At 37.0% G+C, this 20,917-nt stretch overlaps 1 protein-coding gene across 1 annotated transcript in view; it reads right to left on the bottom strand.

The window, feature by feature from the left end:
• Positions 1 to 1,746: 1,746 nt before the first annotated feature.
• LOC123525928 (uncharacterized) overlaps positions 1,747 to 20,917 on the bottom strand; it is a 34,686-nt gene continuing 15,515 nt past the window's right edge. Inside the window, exons 9-11 of the mRNA XM_053537823.1 lie at positions 14,621 to 15,592; positions 6,774 to 7,017; positions 1,747 to 5,358 (exon numbers count right to left, since the gene is read on the bottom strand). Of these exons, the coding sequence (XP_053393798.1) occupies positions 4,657 to 5,358; positions 6,774 to 7,017; positions 14,621 to 15,592 (1,918 nt within the window). The 3' untranslated portion in view covers positions 1,747 to 4,656. The remainder of the gene's footprint in view (positions 5,359 to 6,773; positions 7,018 to 14,620; positions 15,593 to 20,917) is intronic.

The following is a 20,917-nucleotide window of genomic DNA, read 5'->3' as shown; positions in this document are numbered from 1 at the left end:
GGCCATAATTCAGCCAAAATCCTTGATGGAGTTATGTTCTCTTGCCTATACCTGGGCATGGTGATGGTAAACAAGTGTTGAAAGTTTCAAAGCTTTATCTAAAAAGACTTTGTCAAAATATGAACTGGTACAAAAAACTTAACCGAGATTTTTAAGTCGAAAGGGGCCAAAATTCAGCCAAAATCAATGATGGAGTTATGTACTCTTGCCTATAACTGGACATGGTGATGGTAAACAAGTGTTGAAAGTTTCAAAGCTTTATCTCAAAAGACTTTGTCAAAATGTGGACTGGTACGAAAAACTTAACCAAGGTGTGACGCCGACGCCGTGGTGAGTAGGATAGCTCTACTTATTCTTCGAATAGTTATGCTAACAAGAGCTGTCGGATGACAGCGCGCTCGACTGTTCGAAGAATTGATTGAAGAATGGGGTCAAAATATTTCCATAGATTTTCAGACTAAACAAAAAAATGGATTAAACAAAAAATGTTCCTGTATTTGTGGATTTTGATAAGTCTTGCACTAAATGGCAATGTGTGACCATGATGGCAAATATGTTAAGTTATATGTTAGGCAAAAAATGGACTTATATGAAAAATTTAACTAATTTCCAAGTCCAAAAAGGGCCATAATTCAGTCAAAATAGTTGACAGAGTTATGTATTCTTGCCTACAGATGGAAATCATGTTGATAAACTAGTGTTAAAAGTTTCAAAGCCACAGTTCAAATAGTTTTGACAAAACGCTGACTTGTAAGAAAAACTGAACAAATTTCAAAGTCCAAAAAGGGCCATAATTCAGTCAAAATAGTTGTCACAGTTATGTACTCTTGCCTACAGATGGAAATCATAATGATAAACAAGTGTTTAAAGTTTAAAAGGCATATGTCAAATAGTCTTGACAAAACATGGACATATACAAAACAGAACCAATTTCCAAGTTCAAAAAGGGCCATAATTCAGCCAAAAAAGACGAGAGAGTTACGTACTCTTTCCTACTGATAGAGACTATTATACTGAACAAGATATAAAAGTTTCAAAGCCATATGTCAAACACTTTACACAAAATATAAACTGGTACGAAAAACTTAACCAAGATTTCTAAGTCAAAAGGGGCCATAATTCAGTCAAAATGCTTGATGGAGTTATGTACTCTTGCCTACAACTGGACATTGTGATGGTAAACAAGTGTTGAAAGTTTCAAAGCTTTATCTCAAAATACTTTGTCAAAATGTGGACTGGTATGAAAAACATAACCAAGATTTCTAAGTCAAAAAGGGGCATAATTCAACCAAAATGCTTGATGGAGTTATGTACTCTTGCCTACAAGTGGACATGGTGATGGTAAACAAGTGTTGAAAGTTTCAAAGCTTTATCTCAAAAGACTTTGTCAAAATATGAACTGGTATGAAAAACTTAACCAAGATTTCTAAGTCAAAAGGGGCCATAATTCAGTCAAAATGCTTGACAGAGTTATGTACTCTTGCCTATAACTGGACATGGTGATGGTAAACAAGTGTTGAAAGTTTCAAAGCTTTATCTCAAAAGACTTTGTCAAAATGTGGACTGGTACGAAAAACTTAACCAGGGTGTGATGCAGACGCCGACACCGTGGTGAGTAGGATAGCTCTACTTATTCTTCGAATAGTCGAGCTAAAAATTGAATAATCAAATACACCTGCTAAAAATCAGTTTACAGGAACATCCGGACAGTGCTTGCAACTAGCCTTACAGTGATTTAATGCAAAATTGAAGAAACATTTATTTATTTATTTGGGTTTTATGGCACACCAACACAGTATAGGTTATATGGCGCCAAACAGGACTACAAATTTTGGTTCCACATCTCATTTACATCAAAATAAAAACATGAGGTATGGAATCAAAATCTGCAAACCTGCTGGAATCACAGAGTTACTGCAAAACCAAGTGTTAAGACCCTATTTGTCGCCTCTTACGATCATGCAAGGGTAAGGCAGTGGTTCCAATTCTTTTCATACACAGATTGTCCCAGAACCACATGGGGCAAATTGAAGAAACAAACAGGAGTTGTCTTAAAACAAATAACAAGAGATCACAGAGTGATCTTGGCGCCCACCAATGTGCCATTTTTGAGTGTTCCAAATTTCAAGACTTATTGACTAGCTCAAGGTCAAATTTCATTTTCGTACACAACACAAATCTATGCATGTGGTCCAAATTTGAAGCCTGTACCTTCAAAAATGTGAAAGTAGGTCACTAGGTCAATGTCAAGGTCAAAGTTTGTTTCGGTACACAAAACTACGCATGTGGTCCCAAATTTGAAGCCTGTAGCTACAGAAATGTGAAAGTAGGTCATTAGGTCAATCTTAAGGTCAAAGTTCATTTTGGTACACAAAACTATGCAAGTGGTCCAAATTTGAAGGCTGTAGCTTGAGAAATGTAAAACTAGGTCACTAGGTCAAAATCCTGGTCAAATTTTACTTCGGAATACAAAACTATGCATGTGGTCCAAATTTGAAGCCTGTACCTTCAAAAATGTGAAAGTAGGTCACTAGGTCAATGTAAAGGTCAAAGTTTGTTTCGGTACACAAAACTATGCATGTGGTCCAAATTTGAAGGCTGTAGCTTGAGAAATGTAAAAGTAGGTCACTAGGTCAAAATCAAGGTCAAATATTATTTCGGAATACAAAACTATGCATGTGGTCCAAATTTGAAGCCTGTACCTTAAAAATGTGAAAGTAGGTCACTAGGCCAATGTAAAGGTCAAATTTTATTTCAGAATACAAAACTATGCATGTGGTCCAAATTTGAAGCCTGTACCTTCAAAAATGTGAAAGTTGGTCACTAGGTCAATGTCAAGGTCAAAGTTTTTTTCGGTACACAAAACTATGCATGTAGTCCAAATTTGAAGGCTGTAGCTTGAGAAATGTGAAAGTAGGTCACTAGGTCAAAATCAATGTCAAATTTCATTTTGAAACACGAAACTATACATATGGTCCAAATTTGATGCCTGTACCTTCAAAAATGTGAAAGTAGGTCACTAGGTCAAAATAAAGGTCAAAGTTTTTTCCAGTGCACAAAATTATGCATGTGGTCCAAATTTGAAAGCTGTAGCTACAGAAATGTGAAAGTAGGTCACTAGGTCAAAATCAAGGTCAACTCATGTCAAGGTTCATCTTGCCACTCAAAAATATACACGTGGTCCAAGTTTGAATGTTGTAGTTACTGACAAGAACATTTTAAAAGCTTTTCCCTATATAAGTCTATATGAACCATGTGACCCCCGGGGCGGGGCCATCTTTAACCCTAGGAGGATAATTTGAACAAACTTGGTAGAGAACCACTAGATGATGCTACATTACAAGTATCAAAGCCCTAGGCTTTGTGGTTTGGACAAGAAGATTTTCAAAGTTTTTCCCTATATAAGTCTATGTAAACCATATGACCCCCAGGGCGGGGCCATATTTGACCCTAGGGGTATAATTTGATCAATCTTAGTTGAAGACCACTAGATGATGTCACATACAAAATATCAAAGCCCTAGGCCCTGTGGTTTTGGACAAGAGGTTATTCAAAGTTTTTCCCTATATAAGTCTATATAAACCATGTGACCCCCAGGGCGGGGCCATATTTGACCCCAGAGAAATAATTTGAATCATCTTGGTAGAGGACCACTAGATAATGCTTCATACCAAATATCAAAGCCCTAGGCTCTGTGGTTTTGGACAAGAAGGTTTTCAAAGTTTTTCCCTATATAAATCTATATAAATCATAGAAATAAACAAAGGGCCATAACTCACTCATAAATTGTTGAACCAGTCTGATTTTCAGGGGGACACAACTAGGGTACCAATACATCATTCTGACAAAGTTTGGTCAAAATCCCCCAAGTAGTTTCTGAGGAGATGCGATAACGAGAAATTGTTAACGGACGGACGGACGGACGGAATGACGGACGGACGGACCACGGACGCAGAGTGATTTTAATAGCCCACCATCTGATGATGGTGGGCTAAAAATCTGAATAGTCTAAGCTCCGTAACTTTTGCCAAAGCTTAAAATCAGTCAACAAAAATCTGATGAATTGTGTTGTAGCAGTTATCCAGAAACAAACTTTTTCTTAAATATTATAAGACCCATAACCCTGCTAGAGCTCAGTGTGCTAAAGTTACCTGACACTGACTATTACTACTAAGTTTGAATAAAATCTGATAAAATATTTTTTTGGAAATGAAAACACTAAATAAGACAACTTGGTATTAAACAAACATTTACAACCTGTACAGACTTGTGTCTCCTTCCATTATTCTATATTTAACTAATGTAAGAGTGACGGCATTTGCTCATACTCTTAAATCAATAGCAAGGTCACATCACATTTCACTTCCTAACAATGACATGTTTTTTGCCTTAGAAAATGATGAAAAAGTTGTTTACAGTCCTGAGAATAATAGTAAGTTTATAATTAAGTGTTCATCATTTGCTCAAATGAGCAAAAAATTGCCCAGTTGGTCCAACCGTACTCTCTCAGCATTGTGAAATAAGTTATTAGTACTTGGATAAGACTGTATCCAATATTTGCCATTCGTCACTGACAACACATATGCCAAAAGTATTTCTCATTTCCTCATCTGTGTTTTTCCACACAGATTTCAATCCAGACCATACATGGTCAACTCATTTATCAGTGTCATTTGAAAAATGTTTTTCTTGAAAAACAATGGACAGTTCTGGAAAATTTGGATAATCTTTCCACAACTCGAGCCATTCTTTTGCATTGATGTTCTGATGAAGACACACTTCAACTGTTTGCCACCACTTCTCACTAAGCTGAGCTCTCTTTTTGTTTTCATCGTGAAAATCATCTGTTTGCACTGGTCGGAATGTTTCCAGATATTTTGAGAACCAAACTTCATCTTCTACCCACTCAAAGACATCATCAGTATCACTTTCCTCACCTTTACCGGATTCCTGCGACTTCTTTTTCTTACTACTTCCCTTCCTTCCCTTAAATGATCCAGTTGAGCCACTTTTCTCAAGTTCACTATTAGAGCTTTTTGATGATCCGCCTTTCGAATTCCTTGATAGCTGGCTGCTGGTAGATGTAGCACTTGACCTTCTTTTCAAAGATTTAGGGATTTCAAATTCTTTTCCAATTTCAACTACTGGTTGCCCAACCCACAATTCCCACATGATGATTCCAACACCATACATATCATCCCTGATCCTATAGACAACCCGGTTCTTGTTTTGGAAGAATTTTGGCTCGATATGTATGTATTTGGATAAGCAAACTTTTCCGTCTATGACTTCTGGTTCAAGATTTAACCTCATCTCAGGACTAATGTTTGTTAACTTGACTTTACCATTTTCATCAACCTGTAATGGAAAGTATATAATTTGTATGAATTGCAGATTTTCCCTTTGTTTTGACTGGAATATAGGAAAGGTTTACAGACCATAACTTTAGTTTAGCATACTGCATGAACATGTGTAGGAAATTGTTACAAATGTATAATTTAATAAGCATCTTATCTACTGGTATGCAAATTTAATAACTTGGCTTTTTCAACAAAATTTAAACTTACATCACAGTAAAGCACATTTTGTGTTGGTTTTTAAGTATCTCAAACAAATCTTAGGTCATATGGTGACTACATTAGCTTTTGATGGTGGAGGAAGACCCCAGCTGCCTCTCAAGGCATTAATTCAGGCATGGCATGGTGAGCACCTGTGTAGAACCAACCACCATCGGTAAGCCAGCTGGATGTCTTCCACACATGAAGAATTCTACAACCCAAGCAAGTTTTTAAACCACATCAATAAGGGGCAATTGATTAAAAGTTGGCGACTTTTACTGCTCTATCATGAAGGCTTCTAAATAAATAATATTCTGAACTTTCAAACACTGCATTTTTAGCTGGACTTTTCGAAGAAAAAGTAGAGCTATTGCACTTGACCCAGCGTCGCTGTTGGCGTCGCCTTTTGTTAAAGCTTTTGATAAAGTCAAATATCTTTGTTACTATCAAAGCTATTGACTTGAAACTTAAAAACAGTTATTAACTATCAAAGTCCACACCAGGAGAAACAATCCCCATAACTCTGGTTTAAATTTTGACAGAGTGATGCCTCTTTTAAGTTAGAATTTTTTGGTTAAAGTTTTATTAAGTTTTTACTGGCAAAGCTCTAATTCAGAGTCAAGCACTGAGAAAAATCGATCGTGCTGTCTTACAGACAGCTCCTGTTATGTTTGAAACAAGACACTTGGGCTTTCCTTATTTTGAGTACAACACTGAAGCATTATTAATTTTTCATTCAGGAAAGGTTATCCATAATCTAAAAAGAATCAGAAAACTAGATAATTACCATTACATGAATAACTCTTTGAGGCTTCACAAACTTGTGGGAACAAGGCCCTAGTCTATTCTGCTGATATTGAGCAAAATGACTAAAAAATAGCTTTAAAAACAAAGCAAAGTACAAGCATATATGTGATCCTAGGAGAAAATAAAATCCATGACCAAATGAGTTCACAAAATAAAAACTTAATAGAGAAAGGTAATAAAAAAAATTCTGAAACTAATAATAACTTTGTCTATTCTGCAGGTGGAAAAAGCAAATTGGATCCAAAATTTTGACAAATCATTACCAAAGGGTGAAACAAATGTGCAATACACTAGATATGACTGTGTTAAATGTTAATTCAGTTAATATACATGGCCTTTAAATTTGGATACCTAGTTTGTGAAGCAGATATTAAACAAAATAGTTGAGTATGAGAAAATAAAACATACTGCCACTGTGTCCATGGACAGGTCAAAATGCACAAGTTTTCTGTCATGGAGGAAGTTGAGACCATTCATTAACTGGGTCATGGTTCTTACACAGTTGTTGTCATGGTTATGTTGGAAGTCAGCTCCTGCAGCAAACTGTCGGAGACTACACTGCAGTGGTTCAAGAATCTGGTACAGTTTGCCACTTCCAACACCAGGATTCCAGAATCCATAACATTTTGCTATATTCTTCTTCTTTATTGTTCTTGACACAAAAAAACAACATTTTAATATCAGTTTACCAATCTTTTAGAAGTATAAGACCTATGCAGGATAATGAGGTAGTTTTCCATAAATGATTCAACTAGAAGTCCACTAATGTTGACAACAAGGTAAACAAGAGCTGTCCATTAGACAGCCAGTGTTCGTCTATTCAAAATATTGTCCCAGAAGCAGGAAAATACTACCCTAAATGTTAAAATATCTATAGAGTTTCAATCCAGTATCTGCATTAGTTTAAGTTCAAAAGGGGACATAATTTGACCAAAATGAACGTCAGAGTTATGGGACTTGATGCAATCAATTTGTTTTATAACCCTGAAGGCACATGTGAAGTTTCAATTTAATATCTGCATTTGTTCTGCAGATAGTAACTTGCATGTAAAACTTTACCCAGGATTTTCTAAGTCCAAAAGGGGGCATAATTTGTCCAAAATACAGGTCAGAGTTATGGGACTTGATGCTATCAACTAGTTTTATAACCCCGAAGACACATGTGAAGTTTCAATTCAATATCTGCATTTGTTCTGCAGATAGTAACTTGCACGTAAAACTTTACCCAGGATTTTCTAAGTCCAAAAGGGGGTATAATTTGCCCAAAATACAGGTCAGAGTTATGGGACTTGACCCAGTGAGGTTGGTAACTGATCTAGAAAAGGAAAAAATAAGTTTCAAATCTATATGCCTTTAAGTAATACCTGTATGTACTTGCACGCAAAACTTAAACCAGGATTTTCTAAGTCCAAAAGGGGGCATAATTTGGCCAAAATGCAGGTCAGAGTTATGGGACTTGATGCTATCAACTAGTTCTATAACCCTGAAGACTCACGAGAAGTTTCAATTCAATATCTGCATTAGTTTTGGAGATAGTGACTTGCATGTAAAACTTTAACCAGGATTTTCTAAGTCCAAAAGGGGGCATAATTTGCTCAAAATATATGTCAAAGTTATGGGACTTGACCCAGTGAGGTTGGTAATTGACCTAGAAAAAGAAAAAACAAGTTTCAAAGCTATATGCGTTTAAATGATAGCCATATGTACTTGCATGCAAAACTTTAACCAAGGTGTGACAATGATACCAGGGTGAGTAGAATAGCTAGACTATTCTTTGAATAGTCGAGCTAAAAATTAGAACAAGAGGGCCATAATGGCCCTATATCGCTCACCTGAGTACCATTGCTCTTAATGATAAGATCAAGTTTTGACCTAGATCACATAGGCATACACATTATATATAATCAGGATAAATATTTTCTTGTAACAGTCCCTTTTGACCTATGGGTCACGTACTAGTCAGGGCCAATCTCCATACCAAGTTTGAGGGTCCTAGGCTAAAATGCTGCATTTTTGTACTAGCATGACTATTCCTTACCCTGGAAGACTTAAATAACATTTAAAACCAATCTCATTAGATGCTGCATTAGGTATATTCATTTACATAAAATTAAGGGAGGTAATTTGTCATAAATTCAGTCAAACGTTATCTGCCCTGATTGTCCAAGTCCATCTGATGGAATAGATGACATTTCAAATCAGTATCTTCATTGGTTACTGAGATACACCAATTTTAATTTGAAACAAAGGGAGGAAATCTGACAAAAAATCAACCCTTAGTTATCTACCCTGATTGTCTGAGTCCAACTAATGACAATAATGAAATTTCAAATGAGTCCTATAAATACTTACTGAGATAAACCCATTTTTATTAAAATCAGGGGAGGTAATCATGCATTGGTATATGCATGTAGAAGATACAGAGTACAAGCCTTTACAACAACATATTAGAAAAGTAAGTAAAAGTAGAAATTTTTTACCATGGAAGACAAAAATAATGTTTCAAACCAATCTCATTAGAAGCTGCTAGGTATATTCATTTAAATAAAAAATAAAGGGAGGTAATTTGTCATAAATTCAGTCATTATGTATCTTCACTGATTGTCCAAGTCCATCTGATGGCATAAATGAAATTTCAGATCAGTATCTTCATTAGTTACAGAGATATACCCATTTTAATTTGAAATAAAGGGAGGTAATTTGACATAAAATCAGTCCATAGATATCTACTTTGATTGTCTGAGACCAACTAATGACAATCATGAAACTTCACATGAGTCCTATAAGTACTTACTGATATAAATCCATTTTGATTAAAATCAGGGGAGGTAATCAGATATAAAATAACTCCAGAACCTATAATTGGATCTGCCAGATTCATCATGGAATTCAAGATTTATTGTTGTTGAAGATATTTTGCAAGTTTGTATCAAATCAAACCATAAATGAAGTCTCTATATGGCTGCAAAAGCCAACATTGCAAATTTTTGACCTTTAAGGGGCCAAAACTCTGGAACCCATGATGGGATCTGGCCAGTTTTCGAAAGGAACCGAGATACTATGCCCATACAAGTTGAGTGCAAGTTTGATTAAAATCAAATACAAAATGTGGTTTCTATTGTGTTCACAAGGGAATTGTTGACGGACGGACGGAAGGACAACAGACGGACAATGGACAAAATGCCAGTTTTCGAAAGGAACCGAGATATTATGCCATTACAAGTTGTGTGCAAGTTTTATTAAAGTTGATTGCAAAATGTGGTCTCTATCATGTTCACAAGCCAAAAATGGCAATTTTTTGCCCTTCAAGAGGCCATAACTCTGGAACCCATGATGGGATCTGGCCAGTTTTCGAAAGGAACCGAGATACTATGCCCATACAAGTTGAGTGCAAGTTTGATTAAAATCAAATACAAAATGTGGTTTCTATTGTGTTCACAAGGAAATTGTTGACAGACGAACGGAAGGACAACGGACGGACGATGGACAAAGGGTGATCACAAAAGCTCACCCTGTCAGTCTTTATATACTGTTTACTCACTACAAATATACCTTTGAAGAGTAAAAAGGCCGATTTTGGGTAATTCAAGGGCCATTATTCCAAAGTGCCTGGGTCGTTTTGGCTAGTTATCAAACTTGGCCGAGGACTTATCTGCAAACACATTTTGTTCAAGTTTGGTGAAGATCCCATGAAAAATGTTCAACTTAGAGAGCAAACAAGAGGTCAGAGACCACCAATTGTTTTCCCATAGACTTACATTGTAACATTATGGCGTGTACGGCCTTCCATACATCGAAACATGTATATCTAATTACAAGTTTTTCAAGAACTATCTTAGTTCTACCAAAATATCGGACGAAAAACATATGAATAGTGATACTTTATTTAAGTAATTTTCGTGTGAATGAGATGACCCCCTGTTTACATCATTGACATGGCGGGAGAAATTCGTTTGATAAAACTTTTTTTCAATACACATAAAATGTAGCAAATTTTGTCAAAATGTATAATAAAATACTGTAAATGCAGTGAAAAAATATCAATTTTGAAAAAATAATCACTTCCTGGGTTTGTTTACATGACTGACCAATCAGAACGCACAGACGTTACCTTATTCCCAGGTATACACTTACCTCATTCCCAGTAAGTTCTCTGTACTTTTTTGAATTGGTGGTCTCTGACCTATAGATGAATGTTTCGTATCACATTTTCCAATTTTACAGTGATATTGTGAAACATGATCCAATACCAAATGTCTTACAAAGTTTCATCAAGAAATGAACAGTTTTAAGAAAGATATGGACAGTTTACTGAGGTCACCCCCTGTCGATTTATATGCCCAGACTCGGTCCCTGTCGTCGTGAGATTGCAATTTTTCGTGAAAATTTCAGTTGTCTGCTTTTGATTTGACTTGGAAGCTGAAATACGATTCATTCCGTAAAAAAATAGAAATAAGGTCTAATAATTTTGATCATTCTCTAACATTACAGAGATAAAAATGATCCTTTTTGGCCAAAAAGCCCAGACAAAAATGTGCACACCTGTTAAAAAAAAAGGCCAATTTTTTTTAAAAAAATCAAATTTCACGCTTATTTTTGCACGAAAACGTCTTTCTACATCATTTACAACAGATTTATGGCCATTTACATTACCTGTGATGACTTCCGACGAAAGTCATGTTTTAGCTCTATTATAGGTCAGAGACCACCAATTGTTTTCCCACAGACTTACATTGTAACATTATGGCGTGTACGGCCTTCCATACATCGAAACATGTATATCTAATTACAAGTTTTTCAAGAACTATCTTAGTTCTACCAAAATATCGGACGAAAAACATATGAATAGTGATACTTTATTTAAGTAATTTTCGTGTGAATGAGATGACCCCCTGTTTACATCATTGACATGGCAGGAGAAATTCGTTTGATAAAACTTTTTTTCAATACACATAAAATGTAGCAAATTTTGTCAAAATGTATAATAAAATACTGTAAATGCAGTGAAAAAATATCAATTTTGAAAAAATAATCACTTCCTGGGTTTGTTTACATGACTGACCAATCAGAACGCACAGACGTTACCTTATTCCCAGGTATACACTTACCTCATTCCCAGTAAGTTCTCTGTACTTTTTTGAATTGGTGGTCTCTGACCAAGAGCAAAAAGGCCGATTTTTGGTAATTCAAGGGCCATAATTCCAAAGTGCCTGGGCCGATTTGGCTAGTTATCAAACATGGCCGAGGACTTATCGTCAAACACATTTTGTTCAAGTTTGGTGAAGATCGGTTGAGAAATATTCGACTTAGAGCGCGGACAAGAGTAAAAAGGCCGATTTTCAGTAATTCAAGGGCCATAATTCCGAAGTGCCTGAGCCGATTTGGCTATTTATCGAATTTGGCCGAGGTCTTATGGTCAAACACAGTTTGTTCAAATTTGGTGAAGATCGGATGCGAAATGTACGACTTAGAGTGCGGACAAGCTTTGTGACAGACACAAACAGACTGGAGTAAATCAATACATTAAGTGGATAGGGTAGTTATCACATCACTTTTATTTCACAACTTGGCTGACAGAAAACATATTTGTTTATTTATGAATTCACACTAATAGCCAATTACACTTCTGCATAATATTAATCAGTGTATTCGTTCTGCATTTCCCTCTGGCTACTGATATTAGTGAAACAAGAGCTGGTGGAACACGAAATGCCCCCCTTGATGCAAAAGTTCTACCATTCTGGTTCAATCTGACCTTGACCTTTAACCTATTAACCTAACGAGAGATTACAGAGTGATCTTGGCGCCATCCACTGAGCCATTTTTGAATGTTCCAAATTTCAAGACTAGCTCAAGGTCAAAATCAATGTCAAATTTCATTTCGGTACAAAACAATGTGTATGTGGTCCAAATTTGAAAGCTGTGGCTTGAGAAATGTGAAAGCAGGTCACTAGATCAATTTCAAGGTCAAAGTTCATTTCGGTAGACAGAACTATGCACGTGCTTCAAATTTGAAGGCTGTAGCTTGAGAAATGTGAAAGTAGGTAATAGGTAAAAATCAATGTCAAATTTCAATTCAAAACACAAAAATATGCATGCGGTCCAAATTTGAAGCCTGTTTTTGTTTGTTTGTTTTGGGTTTAACGCCGTTTTTCAACAGTATTTCAGTCATATAACGGCGGGCAGTTAACCTAACCAGTGTTCCTGGATTCTGTACCAGTACAAACCTGTTCTCCGCAAGTAACTGCCAACTTCCCACATGAATCAGAGGTGGAGGACTAATGATTTCAGACACAATGTCGTTTATCAAATAGTCACGGAGAACATACGCCCCGCCCGAGGATCGAACTCACGACCCCTCCGTAGACCGATGCTCTACCTACTGAGCTAAGCGGGCGGGCTGAAACCTGTAGCTTCAGAAATGTTAAAGTAGGTCACTATGTCACTATGTCAATCTCAAGATCAAAGTTCATTTCGGTAAACAAAACTATGCATGCGGTTCAAATTTGAAGGCTGTAGCTTGAGAAATGTGAAAGTAGGTCACTAGGTCAAAATCAAGGTCAAACTATGCAAGTGGTCCAAATTTGAAACCTGTACCTTCAGAAATGTGAAAGTAGGTAACTAGGTCAATCTTAAGATAAAGTTCATTTCAGTACACAAAACTATGCTTGTGGTTCAAATTTAAAGGCTGTAGCTTGAGAAATGTGAAAGTAGGTCACTAGGTCAAAATCAAGGTCAAATTTTATTTTGGAACAAAAAATATGCATGTGGTCCAAATTTGAAGCCTGTACCTTCAAAAATGTGAAAGTAGGTCACTAGGTCAATAACAAGGTCAAAGTTTTTTTCGGTACACAAACCTATGCATGTGATCCAAACTTGAAGGCTGTAGCTACAGAAATGTGAAAGTAGGTCACTAGGTCAAGATCAAGGTCAACTCATGTCAAGGTTCATCTTGCCACTCAAAACTATACATGTGGTCCAAATTTGAATGATGTAAGTTATGGACATGAAGGTTCTAAGTTTTTCCCTATATAAGTCTATATGAACCATATGACCCCTGGGGCTGGGCCATATTTGACCCCAGGGAAATAATCTTAACAACCTTGGTAGAGGACCACTAGATTTTGCTACATACCAAATATCAAAGCCCTAGGCCCTATGGTTTTGGATAAGAAGATCAGAAACCATTTTAACTGTTCCTGGCCAATGTGACCTTGACCTTTGACCTAATGACCTCAAAATCAATAGGGGTCATCTGCTGGTCATGGCCAACCTAACTATCAATTTTCCTGAAACTAGGCCCAAGCGTTCTAGAGTTATTGCCTGGAAACCATTTTACTGTTCCTGGTCACTGTGACCTTGATCTTTGACATACTGACCTCAAAATCAATAGGGGTCATCTGCTGGTCATGACCAACCTCCCTATCAACTTTCGTGACCCTAGGCCTAAGCGTTCTTGAGTTATCATCCGGAAACCGTTTTACTGTTCAGGGTCACTGTGACCTTGACCTTTAACATACTGACCTCAAAATCAATAGGGGTCATCTGCTGGTCATTAACAACCTCCTTATCAACTTTCATGATCCTAGGCCCAAGTGTTCTTGAGTTATCATCCGGAAACCATTTTACTATTCAGGGTGTCTCTGTGACCTTGACTTTTGACATACAGACCTCAAAGTCAATAGGGGTCATCTGCTGGTGATGACCAACCTCCCTATCAACTTTCATGATCCTAGGCCCAAGCGTTCTTGAGTTATCATCTGGAAACGGATTGGTCTACATTCCGACCGACCGACCGACCGACATCTGCAAAACAATATACCCCTCCTTCTTCAAAGGGGGGCATAATAAAACAAGTGCATTTATTAACCAATCTACAGGTTTTAAAACCATTTATCACGTTTGATGTCGCATGAAGGAAAGAAACAAATTACATAATTATAAAATTTCACTAGTGTAATAAAGCTTTGATGATGACGTCGTTTTAAGTATATGAGACACTGGTTGAAATGACAGGTAAAGAAAGAAGAAATTTTGATCTTTCAGCAGGAAAAACATACTTGTTATAAAAAGAATATTACATTTGTATCTTTCCACGCTGAATTTATTAGTCATTGAAAAAATTGATAAAATGCTCGGCAGAGCCTCCAATCATAATAATTTATTGAACTCGTTCAATAAATACAGTATGAAAAGAAACTTACGTAATATCCTCTATTTAATACACACTGGAATATACTTGCTTTAAAACTTACTTGTATGCCTCCAAAATTTTCAGGAACTGTTTCATCTTGTTCTCTTTTATCTTTTCTTTGATGACTCGCACACATACGATATCCTTACCATCTGTCATTGTAGAAGGTTTAGACCTGGCCTGAAATATGTCTGCTGCCATCCCACTACAGATCAATGTATCTCCAACTTCGATATCAGCGAATGGTACCTCCTCGATCCAAGATGCAAACTTTGCCGGCAGGTGAATAAGCATGAAATGTTGTAGACATTCACGTAATATGAGAAATTTAGCATTGAGGGGATCATAAACTCTCAAAACATCCTCATCTTTCCGGTCTTCATCTTTCAAATTTTTAAGCAGGTCAAGGTCACATTGAATTTGCATCTCCATTCTTTTTTGTTGTTGTTTTAGGTAAGTAGTAAGGGGTTGCATATCTTCTTCAATGACCTGTCGCATGTTCATTTTGTCTGTTATACTCTCCACAGTCTTTCTGGCATATTTTTCACAAACATATTTCAGCTTTTCTTTGTCACCATTGTCAACTGCAGCCTCTCTGAATTCCTTTTCAAGACTGTACTTGGAGTAGAATTTTTCAAAAGCTTGAGCTCCCAAGACTGGTAAACGAAAAATCATTCCAACAAGTAGAACTGGAGACAGTCCAATTCCAAGAGCAACTTTGGTTCCTAGACTGAGACCCCCAATTCTGTTCTGAATAAATTCTGGAACCAGACCGATTTCTGTTTCGTCAGTATCTACTGATGTTGTTTTTTGTGAATTGGACAGTAATTTCTCTGCTTGATAGATTTCCTTATCGAAAGCAGGAAACTCCTTTTCGATGCTGTCTTCAATATGTTTTGCTAACTTTCCAAAATGAGTTTCCTGTGACTCCCAGTCTTTGATTAGGGTTCTCATACTTCCATACACTTTGTGTCTCACCTCGACTGCAGCCTCGTTCCAGTTCTGTCTCTTTGGAAGATCCTTGTCAGAAAACCTGGAAACAAGAAAGGTTTTGTTAAGTTTGAAATGCTGTGTAGAAATGGAAGAGCCTTTGGTAAATAATAAATAGCAAGAATACAGGCCAGTCAAGTTATAAGCATCATAAACGGAAGAGAACTTGTTTGGTTTCATTGCCATTTCATCTCATTTCAACAAGGTTTGTATTAGCTAGTTTTAAAGGTCATAACTCTAAAAATTTGACAAAATGTGCATATTTAGACCTACTGAACTTTTTCATATTGACACAAATCTTAATTCAAGAACTTTGCTGCATACTCATTTTGTAAAACAGGATGTTTAGTGAATAGCCAAAGGTAATTTATTTTTTACTTGAATATTCATTACTTTCATTTTTTTTGGGTGTGGGGGTTGGGGGGGGGGTGCAGTTAATAGGAAGGGAAGGGGGAGGGTGTTTTAATTTGGAGTTATAACCTGGGGTATATTATAGTACATATATATCCTAAAAATATGAATAAAATATTTTGTTGCAAATAGATGAGATGGTTTATTGGGTGGATGGGGAATATACTGAGGTAAATAGTAACTAGTACATGATATATTCTGATAAGCAAGCAATGCATTTCTGTTGTTTGGACAAAGTCCCTTGAAAAATGATACAACAGTTATCTGTATGGCAAAATACAGCATATTGTACAAGTCTAAATGGCCAGCATTAATGAACCAGACATGGTTCACCTATGTCCTGATAATATTCACAGATCTTCTTATTCATATATTTCTGTAAGTTTGGACCAGATCCTTTAAAAGCTGTAAGAGGAGTTATTCAGACAAGCCTTTCACTAATATTTACAAAATTTTCAAAGGGCCATATCTCTAAAACTGAGCATGGTACATGTACGCCTGATCAAATGGGCAAGCTGACTCTTTAGTAAATTTTGACCATATCGTTAAAATCTAAACAAGAGGGCCATGATGGCCCTATATCGCTCACCTGAGTTTAATTGCTTGCTTAAAAAAATTTCTTTGCTAAAGCTTCAAAAACAAAAAACAAGAAGCTGCGTTCAATAAACGCGTGATGCCCCCGGTGGCATCCTTGTCGATACAAAGCAACCTAAGTCCAAAACGAGGTCAAGGTCAAGGTCAAACTGAGGTCAGGTGATGTTTGAAGATGAGGAATGGTCACAGGGTACATCTGCATTAGTATCAAGTCATTCTAGTAAGGGGTATTGATGCTAGACGAAACGGTCCCATTTGGTTAACCAAGAGATGGCCCAAACAAAGCAACCTAAGTCCAAAACGAGGTCAAGGTCAAGGTCAAACTGAGGTCAGGTGATGTTTGAAGATGAGGAATGGTCACAGGTTACATCTGCATTAGTATCAAGTCATTCTAGAAAGGGGTATTGATGCTAGACGAAACAGTCCCATTTGGTTAACCTCGTACGGACGGATGAACTGACAGACGGATGAACGGACAGGACAATCGCCATATGCCTCCCGCATCAGTAGATGCCAGAGGCATAACAATAGTACCTCAACAAGGAGCTGCGTTCAATAAATGCTTGATGCCCCCTGTGGCATCCTTGTCAATACAAAGCAACCTAAGTCCAAAACGAGGTCAAGGTCAAGGTCAAACTGAGGTCAAGTGATGTTTGAAGATGAGGAATGGTCACAGGTTACATCTGTATTAGTATCAATTCATTCTTGTAAGCCGTATTGATGCTAGACGCAATGGTCCCATTTGGTTAACCAAGAGATGGCCCATATAAAGCAACCTAAGTCCAAAATGAGGTCAAAGTCAAGGTCAAACTGAGGTCAGGTGATGTCTGAAGATGAGGAATGGTCACAGGTTACATCTGCATTAGTATCAAGTCATTCTAGTAAGGGGTATTGATGCTAGACGAAACGGTCCCATTAGGTTAACCTCGTATGGACGGACGGACGGACGGATGAACGAACGGACGGACAGGACAATCACTATATGCCTCCCGCATCAGTAGATGCCGGGGGGCATAAAAACTAGGTGAGAAGGTCATGGTAAAGATTCTTCAAGTACTGAAATCTGTTAAAAAATTATACAGGTGGTCCAAATCTCTTCGTTTTAGCTTCAAAAACAAGAAAGTAGGTCAGTAGGTCAGGGTTAATAATATTTTAAGATGAGTATTGAAATCTGTATCAAAAGTTCTACATGTGGTCCAAATTTCCATGCTGTATCTTCAACTAGATGTGTGTCCATAAGACACAGGTGCCACCCACTCCTGCCACTGTAACATGGTTTAATGACTCAGGTTAAACAATTTTTAAGATATTTGCAACACAAACTTTTAAGAACCTTATGTGTATTTTTCAGTTAGTTGGCCATTACTCTGGCCTAGCTGAGTAAAATCCTAAAGAGAACACTTCATATGCTATAAAACAATCCCCTAATGTTTTATGACTCTAAGTCAAGTACATTTTAACATACATGTTTCACAAACTTTTTTTTTGAGTAAGTCTGGACAAGCCTGGTCTTGTGTAGTGATATAATGACTGTAGGTAAAATATTTTCGGAGCTACGCGCAACAAAACATTAAAATGACAATTTTTTCCTACGTCAGGGGCCATAACTCCTACAATACTGAATGAATCCGGACGCGAAACCCCAGGTGCATTATTATAAGGTCCTTTCCTGAGCATTCTAAAATGGTGGCACTCAGATGCTGACCAACATTCCTGTAAACTTTGGTGACTCTAAGTCAAATACTTTTGGAGCTATGCGTGACACAACATTAAAATGACCAATTTTTATCTAAGTCAGGGGCCATAACTCCTACACAACTGGATGAATCTGGACACGAAACCCCAGGTGCACAACTGCATATGCTGACCAACATTCCTGTAAACTTTGGTGACTCTAGGTCAAATACTTTTGGAGCTACGTGCGACACAACATTAAAATGACCAAGTTTTTACTAAGCCAGGGGCCATAACTCCTACAAGACTGAATGAATCCAGACGCGAAACCCCAGGTACACAACTACACATGCTGACCAACATTCCTGTAAAGTTTTGTGACTCTAGGTCAAATATTTTTGGAGCTAGGCGCAACACTAAAATCACCAATTTTTACAAAGTCAGGGGCCATAACTCCTACACGACTGAATGAATCCGGACGCCAAACCCCAGGTGCACAACTACACATGCTGACCAACATTCCTGTAAACTTTGGTGACTCTAGGTCAAATACTTTTGAAGCCAGGCGCGACACATTCTAGGACGGACGGACAAGGGGGGGTGCAGGGGCGAGCACAAAAACAAGAAAGTTGGTCAGAAGGTAATGATTAAGACTATTCAAGATTAGTACTGAAATCTGTAAAAAAAAATGTACAAGTGGTCCAAATTTCAGTATTTCCAGGCTAGATATTTTTAATAGTTTATTTTTTTACCAAGACAATTCTAGCATAATAAATATTTGTTTTGCACATTAAACCCAGAAATTATCGGGAAACCCAGTCTTGTTTCTATTTTTAGAAACATGGCCGATACGGCAAGCTAAAAAATCAACAAATAAATTTGCTTGCATACTGTCATTAGCGTAAGTAAAAACATTCTAAAACACTTAAAATTAGTATATGTATTGAATAAAGCATTAAAAACTTGTTGACAAAAAGCTGTAATTCAATAGTGTGCATAGAAGACAAATATCACGTATTTTTGAGACCCGATTGTTTTGCACTTTTCGAGCAATTTAAGTGCAGTTATGGTCAAAAGAATCATGAAAACACTTTTGATATGTATAAAGAAAAAGTATAAACATGAACGATACTCAAAAACTTGGTAAACTTTCCACTGTGTGCAACTGTGCCCATATTGTGGGTGCATGAATGGGGCTAACTGAGCCATTGTCCAGTCCATAATGTCAGTCAATATCAACCATTTCAGATGCCTTACACAAACTAAATATGTGTCCTGTAAATGCCTTCAAAATCCATCAGAATATAGCATTTTAAACATTTATAGTGGGACCCCACTACCAATATCAGGAGGTAATTTCCCTGAATCCCCAATTCCCACACCCTCTGTTAGGGCCTACTACTTTTTGAAGCAATTAAGAAAATATATATGTTAAAATTTATTATTTTTATTATTATAAAAATCGCACACAAAAATCCGCATCAGTTTTGGCTCTTATTTTTTCATAGGTTAAAAAGTTGGCTATTATTTTTTGGAAGCCAGTGTGAGCCCTGCATACTGTAACTTCAAATATGAAAAAGTAGGTCAGTACGTCACAATTAAGACTATTCAAGATGAGGATTGAAATCTGTATCAAACATTATACATGTGGTCCAAATCTTTTTGCTGTAACTTCAAAAACAAGAGAGTAGGTCAGAAGGTCATGGCTAAGAACACTATAGATGAGTATTGAAAGTTTTATCGAAAGTTATTGACATGGTTCAAATTTCTATGCTGTTAAGATCGGTATGCAAAACTCTACATGTCATTCAAATTTCAAGGCTGTATCTTAAAAAACAAAAAAGTAGGTCAGTAGGTCAAGGTCAAAGTCAAGTGACCCCTAATTACTTCAAGTCATCAGGTAATTATAATCAAACAGTCTAGGAAATATGATCAGATAATTTTTGAAGTATTTTTCCCTATATAACTCATATACAAGTGACCCCCCCGGGCAGGGCCTCTTTTCAACCCAGGGGCGTAATTTGAACAATGTTGTTAGAGAACAACTAGGCAATGCTACATACCAAACATCAAAGGCTTAAGCCTTGAACTTTCAGACAAGAAGATTTTTTTTCCTATATAAGTCTATGTAAAACTCTGGACCCCTAGGGCAGGGCCTCTTTTGTGATCGCCCTTTGTCCGTCATCCATCCGTCGTCCATTCACTAATTTTTGTGAACTCGATAGAGACCACACTTTGCAATCAAACTTGCATACAACTTGTATTGGCATAATATCTCGGTTCCTTTCAAAAACTGGCCAGATCCCGACATGGGTTCCGGAGTTATGGCCCCTTAAAGGGCCAAACTTGCTATTTTGGCTTTTGCAGCCATATAGAGACTTCATTTATGTTTTGATTTGCTACAAACTTGCAAAATATCTGTAACAACAATAAATCTTGGATTCCATGATGAATCCATCAGATCCAATCATATGTTCCGGAGTTACAGCCCCTGATTGACCCCTGAAAGAGCCAAAATTTGTTAAATTTTACCTTGCAAACAAGATAGAAGTGACATTTTACATTCGAATTTAACTACACTTACACATGACTTAAGTCACAATAAGATCTTGGTTCCTTTCTAAAACCGGCTAGATTCCATCCTGGGTTCTTGAGTTACTGCCCCTGAAAGGGGCAAAATTTTCTATTT

Source organism: Mercenaria mercenaria, chromosome 3 (genome assembly GCF_021730395.1).
Source record: "Mercenaria mercenaria strain notata chromosome 3, MADL_Memer_1, whole genome shotgun sequence".
In the NCBI taxonomy this organism is placed as follows: Eukaryota; Metazoa; Mollusca; class Bivalvia; order Venerida; family Veneridae; genus Mercenaria; species Mercenaria mercenaria.
This window is presented reverse-complemented; position numbering and strand designations above follow the sequence as displayed.